The following is a 14,761-nucleotide window of genomic DNA, read 5'->3' on the forward strand; positions in this document are numbered from 1 at the left end:
AATAAAGGTGTACTTTTAATGTATGTCTTACGATATTCTTGTGTCCCACATATTTTCATTTTGAGAAAGAAATATTGCCACGAGAAGAATGAAGTCGGCAATTAATTCAGTATACTTGGAAATGAAATATCGAATTCTAATCAACAAAACAATGTTATAGAATGTTCAAATTACATTCTCTAATTTTTTGATCTGAATAATGTTGCTAATTTGTAAGTGACAATTGTTGGAAAACGGAACTGAAATCGAGTGACCCAGTATGGCGTATTTGTACTTGATGACGTATTTGTATGACGTATACGTACTTCGCAGAGAAAATATGACAGCGAGGGATTAAGTAGACGTAAAAACTTGGTAATTAAAGAGAACGTTCGCGACGACGCTATTTTTGTTCGAGACGGCCTCATCACTTCTGCAAAATGTTCCCCGAAAATGGAATCTAATTTAGGACTTTTTAGGTCAGCGGTGAAAATAACTTTGATTGGGATAACAAATACAATACCATCCGTCAGATTCCACTGTCCAGGGAATTTGTTAATCCAGCGCAGCGCGCGAATATACGCGGCGCAGAGCCATGCTTCAAGTATGATATTACATTAATTAAAGAAAAGCTGGCTCGATAACTGTCTCGTAATCATTTTCATCTCCGCGGGAAATAATCGAGAGAGAGAGAGAGAGAGAGAGAGAGAGAGAGAACAATGCGGCCGTTAGTCCGGGGATCGTGGAATATCCCATCTAATTATCTGTGTTGCTTTATTAAAAAGCGGAGGGACGCCGAACAACTCTTGCTTCTGTTTATTTCGTTTGTTAACGAGACACTTGAAAGTTTGTTTTTGACGCGTACAGTCGCCGCGGAAAGTATTTTATTCGTGCACCTCCCGAATGGTAATAAATGTTTTTAAAATATACATTTTTGTGGCTGAAAGAAATCTTTTCAATGATTTCAAATCCTTCGTCATTTCAACTTGTCGAAGCTGTACAAAAATTATCAATAATTAATTTTAAATTTTATTCGGTTTTATAAGGTGTAAGAATATTTTTTACACCGGCTATACTTGGTTTTTCCTGTACATAGTTGTTCCAGCGTGTATATACTGACAATGATTAATTCGAAAAATGAAACTCGAAAATAGTATACGCTGCAATAAATTATACTTCAAAGATCTCTTTTACGAGAATATTATTTTTTTCGAATGATATTATTAACTCGGAGATTCCAAAGCTATTATATTTTTTATGGTAGTAGTATTCCAACGGTTATTCGACGGTCATTATTACTGTATTACATCTGCATACTTCTCGTTCCCTCGAATTTTTCCATTTCAGGTTACCTCCCATAACTTGCTTGGCAATATTTTACGTCTTTAATGTTTTCTTCCGCAGTCTCGTGTATCCTCGGCTGACATCGTTCTTAATCTCTTTCTTGAGCTTTCCTCAACATTGTTCTCTCCAATTTTCTCTTCGCCATCTTGCTCCGCGTCCTTCCTTCCTTCCTTATTTCTCACTACTTTAGGAGAAACGATAAATTTCAAGCATTCTTACGTCCTTGGACTTTTTGCCACTCTAAACGGCATTATGGTCGCAAAAATTAATTTTCCGACCACTCGATGAGTTAATAATTGCCGACATTTTTTCACACTATTTGTAGAAATGATGTGGTGTGTTAAAAACAGCGTAACTTTTTAAATTCATATATTTTCCAGGGATAGTTACTTCTTTGATTAAAATTATCTCTGTTTGGTAAAAATTAGAATTTATTTAAGATTAAAAAAACAAGAATCAATTATTTTCTGTAATATGATTTTATATATATAATACAAATCAATATATACAATTATATTCTGTATATTCAGACAGATAAATTTATATGCTTTATAAACATTTAAATATGCTTCGTTCAAATTCAACTTTCGCACAGAAAATGTTTGCGCGCGTTTCCACTTGATACATCTGAAAGCGAATTTCCGCTGCGCAGAAAAATTCGTCGCGAAATAAGCATTGTGATTTTTGTTTTATAAATAAATTCAATTGAGAACCGATGCCGCGGCGAGGCGGCGAGGCGGCGAGGCGGCGCCGGTTCCACGGACGGAATCAATTCTGGCGCCAGCGCCGGAAACGAGAGAAAGATTCCCCTGGAAATCATAGAGAGAGATTTTTCCGGGAGAGATTGGCTGAATTCGCCGATGCGACGAGTAATATTTCAGACGTTCGTACGATAGCTGGCGCGCGCGAAAGTAGCCGAACTCGGCCATCGGCGTGGCCTTCGTGCTAAAACGTTGGAGATCATTCGGTTGGATCGAGCTGTTTTGGGCGGGAGCGGCATCTGGGCCAGCTGAAGGAAACAGTCGCGCTGGAAACGGGAGGGGAACGCGAGATTTCCAGAGAGAGAGAAAGAAAACGAACCTTGGGGCCGATTGACAAACAGATCAATCGCTCCAGGTTTTACGTATGCGATCCTCTTACCCGGCGATTTGTTCCGCCGGCTTCTGGGAGGCACGACGTCTACATTTGAATGTGATACTAAGCGATCGCACGTACCGTGGCATTTATCACCGGAAACGCGGCTGCTTCTCCTCTTTGAGTCCCGTGATTTCGCCGCGGAGGCTCGATCGAATGATAGTCTCGTAAGGACCGATTAAGAGACGACGATTTTCTCATAACCGGAATATACCTGTGCTTTTGCATTTTAGTTAACCCTTTATTTTTTGGTTAAGCCTTTATTTTTTGCTTAAGCCTATGTTAGTCTTTTTTAGTTAAGTTCATATTAAGTCTTTTTTATTCTTCCCCTTCGTTTGTCTTGAAATAAAACAATTTTTTCATCGCCTCATTTTATTTATTTTTGGATAGAAAAATTATATTAAAATAAAAAGAGGATACAAAAATCATTGAACAAGAAGAAATTAATTTGAGGTATAGATAACTAATCAAAAAATTTTCTGAGCGAAGGAAACAAAGCATAAAGGTACATTTGAAAAACATCAATTTGTTGGATAAAAATGTCAAGGGCTTTTAGATTGCAACGGCTGCGTATAATAATTTCAGAACCATTCTGAAGCCATCAGATTCGTGCAGCTTCCTCGCGAGAAAGCGGGAGATATATTTCTCGCGTTAAGCCTTCGACAACCTGCCACATAAATGCCTCCACCTTAAGAGGCTGTCACATTGTGACATCTGTCAGGTTTCATTTCCAGACCTCCTGTCAACTTAAGAGCGAAACTCTCCGCAACGAATTCCGGCACTGCAAAAAGATCATTCGATGCATGACTATACATATTTTAGACGAAAAACGTTTTATTCGTAGCCATCGTTCTTACTGATTTGTAATGAATATTTTTATAGTCATTTTATTTATTTTCTAGTTGTATTGATATTTTCGAATATTTCATTCGGACAACGATTATTTCATTTTTACAATAATTTCAGTGTCAGAAATTAGGAATAAAAGAGTTATAAGGAAGAAATTGTAATAAAATTAAATAGGCATTAAAAAATATAAATATATGGCAAACACGCTATAATTAAACACGAAATGAATATAAATAAATTATGTAGAAATATATAGAATGTAAAACGTTAGAACCATGTAAGAAACGCATAGAATATAAATGAAATAACGAAAGCTGTGCAACGATTCGAAAAATTCTGAAGGTGCGTCGAACATGTCAGCGTTATCCGAATAGAATTTTGCCGCGAACACCGTCCGACACAGATATTACGAGTATTTGTCGTACGGAATTACGTAACCTCGTTCAAATATTGTTACCCGAATCGGTTAATATTTACCGTAATACGGTTTCGACGACAAATAGTTAATGAAACGCGTAATTGGACAGAAAATGTTTGCAAAGATAGTAATTCCCCGTACGACGGTGCATCGTAATCCGACGAATTTAGTAAGCAACATTTCAATTCCAAACACGGTTCTTCCCCTCGAATCAATAACAAACTTTCAGCCATTGATGTTTGCGAACTTTCGGCCATCGATGTTTGCAAACTTTCTGTATCGTTAAACGAACCGGGAAATTTGTTTACAAGGACACACGCCTCTGCTCTCCCCCGAAAATGTTTGCCCATCAATAATATATGGAGAGAGAGAGAGAGAGAGAGCAGCACAGCAGAATGGACTATACAATTTGTATATTCGGAATAGGACACAACATTTTTGCAACGTGTTCGCGGGCTGAAAAACATTTTCATGCAGAAACTATGATGTCATACAGTTCGCCCGAACGTGCCGAACGCGGAAAAAAAATTTCGAAACCGGAAAACGGGATTGATAGTAAAAGTTGCCGGGGTCCCGGGCAACGGACATGTATGCGCATTAAAATTGATCGCTTTTTTATTTTATATTTTTCGGCCACCACTTCGCGGAACACGTTTCTTCGATAAATGTTGAAACAGCGTCGAAAAAGGTTCAAATTACAACCCCCTGCGACTCTTTCTACGCTCTGCGTTGCCAACAAGCTTCCGGTAGCAAACAAAAATAAAAAATGAATCGTTGCTGTTTATTTTCATGGACACGTTAACGCTGCGTCCGCTCGTTCATCGAATAACATGTTTCGCGTAAATATAATTTCGTATCTCAAATTATTTCGTGTGCCGTTGTTGCGCGTTCCATCGCCTGTTGCGAGTCAAAATTTACACGATCTCATGTGCTTTTGCATTCAAAGCGCGAAAGAAGAATCGAGATTTTCTCTCCGATTCTCCGTAAATATGGTTAACAGTTACTTTTATTGCAACCAAGTCGCGCTACCCTTTGACGAGCCGTGGGAAGCTTCCGCGAAATATCGTGTAAATATATTTAAAAATCAGCTAAATGCTCCTCCGTACATTTCGCGTTATTTTTAAAAAATAAATTTGGAAAACTTTTGTTACCAAAATTGAAACAGTCGTCGCGATAACAAAGTGTTCATTTAAATAACGTTTTCGAAGCGACGAAAATGAAAAACAAAAAAAAGACAGCCCGCGCATCCCCGTTCGCAAAGTGCCGCAGCTAACGGCCCCTGCTTTCGTTTCCCCTCAATTAATTCGTTCGTTTTTCGAGCATTTCAGAATTAAATAAATGCGAATGTTTTAATCAAAGTACGAAATATGTATAGGTTTAGTAAGCCGAAACGGTTTTGCGTCCTGTTCGCTCGAGAAGTTATTCAACGATGCAATTTTTCTGTTCCATTCTGTGATTTATTTTACCTTTGCTTCCTTCGTTAGCGTTTCGAAAAAAAAAACATGCGCACACAAACAAACAAACCGCTTTGAACCAATTAAAACGATTCAACAAATTTGTACTCGTAAAACAGTAGCAAAGTTTAAATGTTTAACCAGTTGTCGGCGACCTCTTTGATAAGCGCGCACCTAAAACGTGTCGCAAAATTGGTCGCACAATGTACACAATAATTTTTTCACGATAATTACACGACAGTTTTTTTCTGCAATAATTAATCGTACCTTTCTGTTTGCTCGGTTTATTTTATTTCAGCTTGAAATTTACCAATGCATTTCAATTCGTACTATAATTGCGATTTAAACAGCAATTGTATAAATTATATAATTGCATATAATTGCATATAATCGTATATAATTGATATATGTATTATGTAGAAGTGAAAATAAATTGTATACAATACCCTCGTCACATTTGAGAAAATTGCCTCGTCCAGCTACCCCGCTCGGTCGAAAAGGTCGTCGTCCGCAAAGGGTTAAAACTCTAGACTATGCACTCGTTGGCCGCCGGTATAGTTGCAAAACGAGCATTCGGGACAATTCAATGAAGCAAGTAAAAGCAGGGAATCTATTTCCCTCTCGGATAGCATCCGACAAGCGAAGGAAAAAGATTAAGGAGTGGGAGGTGACAGGGGAGAGAGAGAGAGAGAGAGAGAGGGGGGGAGGGGTTGGAAGGCAATGTAATTAAGCGCTTTCGGACACGAACAATTAGGTGGAAAAAGAACGAGCACGATTCGGTGCGCGGAGCCGAAAGGACGGGCTCGGGCATAAAAAAGCACGCGAAAAGTCAGAGAGAAAAAAGAGTTCCAGGGAAGCGGAAGGCATTATATAAATTCAGAGAGACCGTGCGCGCCGTGGGATAGACGCGTCCCATCTCTAATGGGTCCAACCATTATGACAATTGCATCTGCCGGATATATAAAACTAAACAAAAAACACCGGAAACAAGGCAGAGGCAACGCAGCAACGATATGCTAGCATTTTTTCGAGCGCGAAGGACAAATAACGAGAAGGATAGACAAGGACAACTGCGACGTCTCCTTGCAAAACCCGCGATTCAATCTTCGCGGTAATTCTCTGGTGATAAAAGAAAGGAGCCGCAAGTTCCGCAAAGAGCATAGACGATTAAAATGGACAAACCTGCCCTCAGAGATTCTTCCTTTTCGCATTTTCAGACCCTAGAGCAAGCTTAAAAATCGTTCTATCCAACTGTAACGCAAAATCCTTAAATATTTGGATTTCAAAATAAAATCAATAAACAATTGTTGATTCGAACGGGTCCGGGCGATTCTCGCGCGAGAACAGAACAAATCAAAAAGTCTCGAAAATAAAAGGTCACGGCTATTAAGAGTGGTTGGGGACATCCGAGTCGCAGTCGGATTGGTCCGAGAACGCGGAAACGACCGCGGTCGATGTTGTATATCAATATTGTGATTCCCAAGTGTCAGAAGAGGCAAAAAAACAGCTGGGAACAAATAGAAAGAAGAAGAAACAGAGGAGAGAGAAGGCGAGGCGTAGTAGGACGGGCGGGAAAGCGATAGAGATAGAGATAGAGAAAGAGAAAGAGAAAGAGAAAGAGAAAGAGAAAAAGAAAATTACTTTTTCATGTAGTATCGCGCCGCGGTCCTTCCCTCTTTCAAATTGATTTATACATCGGGTCGTTGGCATTTGCATGCCCTTGGTGGCTCCGAGTTCGGCAAAAAATACAGAGAGATCCCGATTCGTAAATATCGCGTTGCCGGCTGGAAAAATATTTGTTTTGCCGTACCCCCGGCAACGTTCCCTCTTCGACCGCGGCGTGTCGTTCCACCTTCCTCGAGGACTCCTCTTAAATTTGCTCACGGTTATGCCGGATCGTTCTCCAGCGAACGCAACAGTTCCAGCTACCGACGATAAAGCCGTGATTCACGTTCCCTGTCTGCTGGTCGACGTTCGCCCCTTTTCTTGCTTCCACCTCTCTCTCTCTCTCTCTCTCTCTCTCTCTCTCTCTCGGATTTTTCCTCAATCATCGTGCCGCACTTTGCCTATCGATGGGCGTCGAACTACGCCCGCTCCCGCTCCATAACTTTCCCGTAATGTCTGCAGGGGCGTGCGCGCGCGCGCGCGATTAAATCGCGCACTGATATCGGCACACCGGGAAATTTACAGCGAATACGCTGCGACGTCGCGCCCCGTGTCCCGCGAATTTTAATTGGATGTCTCTGGCCCGGCGCGGCACGTATGCGCGTCTTTATCTCGAAACAACTGCGCCTCGTTTCTCTTTCGCTCTGATTCCGCTTTGTCTTTTTCAGAGACTGCGGCTTTTCATGCCGAGGGATGAATCGATGTAAATCATTTCTGTGAAATATACATCGCAAATAAAATTACGTCGGCGAACATAATTTTCCAGGAGACCTAGTGCATTCGAAATCTGACGAATCGAGGTCTCGATATTTTTCGTTCTCTGTGACGTTTTTCCAGGAATTTTGTGGTGGACCTAGCGTTGATCCACGTGCTTTTCTCTATTTTCAGAGTGCGACTGGACGTACAACGACGACGACTGTTACGACGGATGCGTGCTGGCCAGTCCGGGACATCCTGGTCTATATCCTCCCAACAGCCGATGCCTGTACTTGATCACATCCAGTCCGCGAAAGTCCATCGCAATTAACTTCACCAGCGTGCTTCTACCTGACAAGTAAGTAATTCGCGCGACGGATAGATCCGCGAGCTGAAATCTTCTAATTGAATTTTTCTAACGACCTACTCGTGCCACGAGTAATCAACTACAATGAAACTCGGATACCACGGATAATCGATCCTGAAAATGACTTGCAATATATTCGCCGCCAATGTGCAACATTGTAGTCGAAACCGTGCAATCGAAGTGCCATGTTATGCGGCGCAATTAACCGTGTTAGGTCGTGCCAGCCGTATGTATTGTTTAAGCAATTAATCGTTTCGATTTCACAACTTTTACACCACTCTCCTGTGTTTTCCTAGTTTTATTGGAATCCACAGAGCGCGCAAGTATATTCAGCATCGGATCAATTAAAATTGCTTATAAAATTATAACAATTTTCATCCGTCATCCTAATAAAATGGCCAACTCGATTAAAAAGTAATTGACGTTTCTACTTTCCCAGTTTATACTGACCAAATAAGAGGCTTTAATTTCACGAAATTTCTAAAGTGTTACACGAATCTAAAATGTTAGTCGAAGATTATCTGGAAATGAGGATTCGAGCAGCTGTTTAACAGGTATCATTCGCAGAGTATCCAGATCGAAGCGCGCAGGTGCTGGCAACAAGGGCGCGGAAACGCCGCGAGGAATCCGCGGCTGGTTCGCGATAATTTCCATAAATAGCGTTGCCAGTCGACGACAGAGATTTCTGGCGCCCGACACGTCCGCAAATATTTAAATAACGCTTCCGTCTCTCGGGGGATGAAAGTATCGTCGCGTCTTCGCTGAGCTCGTTTCGGAGCCGGGGCCGCGCAGCTAAGAGTTCGCCTTCCGCGAGGGTAAATTGTACATTTTAATGTCACGACGCCGAGAGGGAAAACCAATTTCGTCGGATGCATCGTAGTCTACGGAGAACGAGAGAGAGTGAGAGAGAGAGAGAGAGAGAGAGAGAGAGAGAGAGAGAGAGAGAGCGAGTGAATTGGTCTCGCGGCGCCGAAAGTGTTTCGCGAGATTCAGGTATACAGAAATGTCACGAGCCAATACGCTTTCGTTCGTTTCGCGGCGCATCGCGGGGACCGGAAGTGCGCTTTGTGCGGCGCTGGAAAATCAGGGGCGACGAGAACGCGTGCCGCCGATGCGGCTCTCGATAATGCGCATCTTCGATCCTCGAATCGCGTCCCGCCTTTCTCCGTCCAGGGCCCGGGAAGAAATCTGCTCCTCTTATTTTCCGTAGCGAGTTATTTGCCCTCCTCGCGGAGAGTTTTTCCTCTCGGCCGTCGTTAAATGTAACTTCGAAGCTCGGCGCTCGCGCTGATTTTACGCGCGAGTTGCGGAACTAATTTGAAAGTCGAAAGACGCAACTGCTACCGTCCAGATGTATTGTTAATGCGACTCCGCTTCGAGTGTCCGCGCTGCAGTGACCGGAGGATGGGGGAGCGGCGCGCACACGTCGCGCGACTTGGCCCGAACTTTTGCATCGTCTGTTCCACGGGACCGGATAAACCAGATTCCGGCCAACTGAAAGTCAATCGACACGGAAAGGTGTGCGGATCCGACGAAATTCGATACCGGGAATCCTTGCGATTTGGTTACGCGCGCCTCTTCGAACTTACAAACTCAATATTGGCGAGCTGCGGAGTCTGTTGTCTTTCAGATTAGCCTCTCGGAGGGAGACTACTAGGTTTAATACTCTGCCGAGAATCGCAAGCTGGAACTGTTGTATTGAAACGCGTGGCCCGTCGAATACAGAATCTGAAATAAGAGTTATTAGAAATATATTAGAATAATTTTCGTGATTCTCGTACGAAGGGAGTTGGAATATTAATGGGAGTACGTATCCCGTGGCCCATCTTTCGCGACAGCACCGCGAAGACGTCGCGCCACCATCAATTACGGTAGATAACTGTTTCGGGAACCAATCCCCATTAATTTCGGCGGATCCGCTGACGCTGGAACTGTACGCGATCCCGTGTGCCGTCGATCTGGGTTAAGAAGAGCGGCGCTTACGTCGCTAATGAGCAGAGACTTGATACTCCAGCACCGCGCGGTGCAACTGGGTCGTGATTTGATAGACTGCCGCTGACTTTTCACAGTCTGCGCGAGAAGATTCCGCGACTCCGTCGAGATTATCGTGCACGGCTCGCGCCCGCTTCCGGATAAAGGAGGCTAAGGTTACCCGCGCGGTAAATTGTCGAACTTCGAAAACAAGCGGTAACGAGAACCAAGAAACGACGCCGCTTTATACCAATTCGGCGCGCTACGAAATACGAAACTAATTAGAGCACGCACCCTTGGAAACGACGCGAGGGGCCAAGGGTGAACAGAGATATATATATATATATATAAAGAGAGAGAGAGAGAGAATAGAGAAGCAAGTCCGAAGCAGCGAACACGGTGCAAAGTGCGCGCCGGATAGAACACGTATGCATATTTCTTCGTTGCTATGCAAGTAACTGCCGCGTTAGTGGACCGAACGAAGCAGCTGGCTCTCTCGGGTAGTTATAGACCGCGCTGTACTCCAAGTGGCTCGAATCCCTGTGCAAAGTTATATTAATCGTTTTACACTTCGATGTCTCGGTAGTTCACTCGATATACGATTAATTCCTGGGAATTGCTGTTACCAAGATTCCCGAGTTGTTTGAACGCGCCGCGGAGGAAGAAAGCCGAGACGGAGAGTCGCTGAATAACCCAGAGCTTGTTTACTTTTAATAGAAACGCCGCCTTCTTCTTCAAATGTAAGTAGAAGCTGAAGAATGTCTGTTCGAAATTAAATGACGCAAGACATTTACGATTTGAACAACGGAAGTTTCTCTCGACGAAAATGATAAGATAATACGGTTGAAGATATTAACTGAGAGAAATATAAGAATATTTTTAATCGGTTCTTTATTCGCGTTAACTCCTAGCACTTTTTTCCCTTGATATCTTTCTTAATAGACTTTAAGAAAATTTCTAAACTTAACTGAATGTCCATAAGAGAGAAATTCAATTTGATTTCGATTTCGAAGAAATGAACAATTTATTAATTTAATAGCGCTTGCGTGGAATCTTTGTCGCGAGCCTGACACGTTATCATAGTGCGAAAGGGTTAATGCGACAGAGAATTGTATTCGGTATTTTCGGAAAGACCGCGCGTAATCCGTGCACAGTGAACCGAAAGCGAGCAGAGAACGTGCAGAGTGGAAGGAATAATCACGATACAAGCGGGCGATGTAAGCGCAGCGGCCGCTTCAGTGCAACGACTAGGTTTTTACGACACGGACTGCTCGAAAGCACTTCCATACACGAGAGAAGCAGACGTCAAAAGTACACCGGAGCACTTCCCTCTACCCCTTTGAAACGCGAACGCGCGTTCGTTCTCCTCTATTCCACGCGCCCTTTCGCTTTCGTCGGCTCGCGACGACGCTCCATTCTTCGCCGGGCGACGGACAAAGGTATTGAAAACCGGCCGCGCAACGCTCGGCTGCCATAATCCCCGTGCCGAAGAGTTTTTCGCGGAAATTTTGAATCCGATAGAGCTCTCCTCTCTCTCTCCTCTCTCTCTCTCTCTCTCTCTCTCTCTTCGCATCCTCTCGCCGAGAGGATCCGCGACGAATGATGACCCGGCTGCGGTCCCATTGATCCCTTAAGCTCGTTTGCGCCGCGATCTCCGTTGTGACATCCTTAATTACAGAGGACACCGGATAAAGAGGCGACCGAGAAATGCCTGGCGATGCTTCCTTACCGTACCCTCTTCCGGCTGTATCCTCCCTCCCCTCCCCGACATTTCTACCTTTCTTCGCCTTTTTCTCGACTCGTTTTACTGCGACGAGCCTCGCTAATCGCGTTACCCGTTTAATAAGGATAATAAGATTAATAGCGATGCGTTATCGCGCTATAAGTCTCGCTAAATTGGAGAGGATAGGGATCTGCGGCGATGACACTCCGATGGAGAGAAATTACACTTTTACCGAGAAATTGCAGTTTCGGTGGTTTAACCTGTTAACCGGGATCACTTCGTTTTAATTAGAATCAATTACTCTGACACTCTTGAGCAGATATCCAGCTTTCTGTCGATCCAGTCGGTAATTGTTTCTCTTCATTGCATCGGAGGGCTTTAAGAACCGCGTTCGGGTTTGCATCTACTACTGAGAAATATTTAAGGAAGCACATAATTTTATAACGCTCTCTGTTAACACATTCGCGTAAAAATCCTTTAAATCTATGAATCACTGTAACTCGTTGTAGCTTTCTTCACCTCGCAGTTGTGAACACGTTAAAATAAATAGATTTGTAAAAGGAAAGAAAATCCATGCGTGTTCGCGGAAAATCGCTGCCGCGTGCGGAAGACGTTCCTCGTAAAATATTCAAGCCCGTTTGATTTTCGAGGGCGGTGAATAACGACGCGTGAGGAGTCGAGAAGCTCTCTAGGGACGGCCCTTATTTTTCGTCGAAATTCTGAGGCTCTCTCGCGCGCGCGCAACTCTGTCTCTCGGCGTCGGAGAAGTAATAACAACAGCGGTAACGATTGCAATTGTTTCGTCGTTTGCGGGGCCGGCAAAAATTCCGCGGAACCGCCGAACGGAAGTTTCAATCTGCCCACCCCCCGGAAACGATTGTCTTAAACTTTTTTGTAATAAGTTGGACGCGCCCTGCCATGGACTTCCCGGCCAATGTTGTTCGGACCGCGTAAAACGAGTGCGGGGGTCGCGAGCGAGCAAAAAAGGGCGGACGGTAACGACAGCAGTTTCAAACGAGAATTAATTATATCCGGCAACAACGGGGCTGCCTGGCGAAGTAACTTTCCGTTTTTCGCGAAATATATGGATACCGCTGACAACTGGATTGCGAGCGGCGGATCTTATCGCGTTGCTTCCGAGGGAGATTTTTGACGAACAAATCTCTGCACCTGAGTAAATAACATATGAATAGTCCTCGTAAATATCGACTGCTTTCTCTCATTTTTGTGACACATTTCACAAAAATTTGGAAAAATATTTTAATGAAATTTCCTTGGTATTCCAATCATTTTCATTTAAATAACAATGCATTCGAAAGCTTTGCGTCTTGATGCAACTGTAATTCGTATTATCTTTGCAATCAGTGCGTTATTCAGGTTGGTAAATACAGCAAAATATTCCAGAAATATGTCGCTTATCCCTCTAACAGTAGATCTTTCGAAAAAAAGTCCATTAAAATTCATAATTGTGTGCGCGCGCGCGGCACTGTGTTTCTTTCATAAAATTTGTACCTCGTGTAATTTGCGCATTCATATGGTCGGCGGCGTTAAACGAAGTTTTAATCAAACAGAAAGGGCGCAAACGCGGCACGGCGCGCACAAACAATTCGAATCAGTATTACGATTACTTTTCATTAGCGGAGTTCTCTCGCCCAACACGTCGCGTGGAATACTTTTGAAAAGGGCGCGTCTTGTATCTTACAGGGAAGTATGCGTTTCAATTACGCCAATTAACGTGGTTCCTAGTCGTAATGGAGTTCTTTCGAACGGAGTATAACGACGTCCGAGCGTGGTAATTAATGTAAAGGGTTCGCATATTAAATTTGCTTTGTCTCCCGAAGAAAGTAATTAGGGGGGGGAACTGGTCTTGCGTCGCGCCGTTGCCGACAGCGGCGAGGAGACGAGGCATGTTTTATAAAAGAAAATCGATCGGCGACAGTCGTTAACCCAGTTTTATCTTTGGACGCGTGTGCCCGCTTGCCGTCGTTTCTCGTTGTCGCAGGATGCTCGACGCGGCGTACGTGTCGCCGGATAATTAACATTGCCGGTTGGCAAACCGTTTTCAAGCAATCCGAAGTTAACAGACAACTCGGAGAACTGTCAGAAGTTTCGTAATTAGCTGAAGCTGCTGTTTCATCGCGTTTATCGGAATCTGGACAATTTTGCAATTATCGGCTCGATGGGACTGGCCGGGAGAACATGGCCGCGCTCCTCCGTCTTATTGTCACGAAAACCAAAGTTTACAGTATATTAAACATTCGAGGAGTTTCGAACTTTGTAATTCGAAGAAAATTGCATCGGTATTTAGCAATCGACGTCTTGTTTCGACTACGAGAGCGAAATAAAAATTCATTTCGATTTTTAATCGCGTTAATAACAAATAATGTTAAATCCTTGGACCGTCGAGGCCTTTGTTAATCACATTGGATACTTGTCTCAGACAAAGCTGGTCAAAGTATGCATCCTCGTAGTTCACCATATCGAAAAACCATAAGAAAGTCGACTTAGCAAAATCTACGGGTACCGCGTCGAAACGATTCTCTAAATTTCCTTTATTACGAGCGAGCTTAGATCAAGGGAGACCAGCATGGGGAGGAGGAGAAGAAGGTCTTTTGGATGGAGAGCAGGGCGCAGCTCGAGCAAGGGAAGGACAATACGTTCCACGTGTTGTAGCCATCTGAATTCCCTTCGCCCCCTACTCCGCGCCCGGTGGAATGTAAACCGGCATCCAGGTAACGACCGAGTAACTTGCTCGAACATCTCGTAAGGATCAGCCTTAAAGGATTCAAGGTGGGCAAACGTACGAGGCATCCGAGCCCTGTTCCCCGTTCCGATTCATTATTCAGACCTTACTTTCACCCTGCCGCCGTTTGAAAGACGGCGATCGTCGACGGCGCAGCGCGCCGCCCTGAATTCACGCTCTCGAAACGAACGGGTTGCCGACGGGGGGCTAAAGGGGGGAGGGTAAAGGGAGCCCACCACCCTCATCCATGCAAACGTCGAAATTATTCCAACTACATCGCGGGAACTCCTGAAGCAGCGATTTTTCCCTTTTCCTCTTTCTCCGCGATTTTTTTCCGTCGGCGCTTCGCTCGCTCTTTCTTCGTTTACCCGTTCGCATGCCCGACTTTTTCAACTCTTTAACCTGCTAACCGGCCCAT

At 43.8% G+C, this 14,761-nt stretch overlaps 1 protein-coding gene across 1 annotated transcript in view; it reads left to right on the plus strand.

Moving 5' to 3' along the window:
- Window positions 1-14,761, plus strand: part of LOC144472018 (uncharacterized) — a 197,375-nt gene that overhangs the window by 104,377 nt on the left and 78,237 nt on the right. The window contains exon 5 of the mRNA XM_078184647.1: window positions 7,706-7,897. Within this exon, the coding sequence (XP_078040773.1) occupies window positions 7,706-7,897 (192 nt within the window). The remainder of the gene's footprint in view (window positions 1-7,705; window positions 7,898-14,761) is intronic.

Source organism: Augochlora pura, chromosome 7 (genome assembly GCF_028453695.1).
Source record: "Augochlora pura isolate Apur16 chromosome 7, APUR_v2.2.1, whole genome shotgun sequence".
In the NCBI taxonomy this organism is placed as follows: Eukaryota; Metazoa; Arthropoda; class Insecta; order Hymenoptera; family Halictidae; genus Augochlora; species Augochlora pura.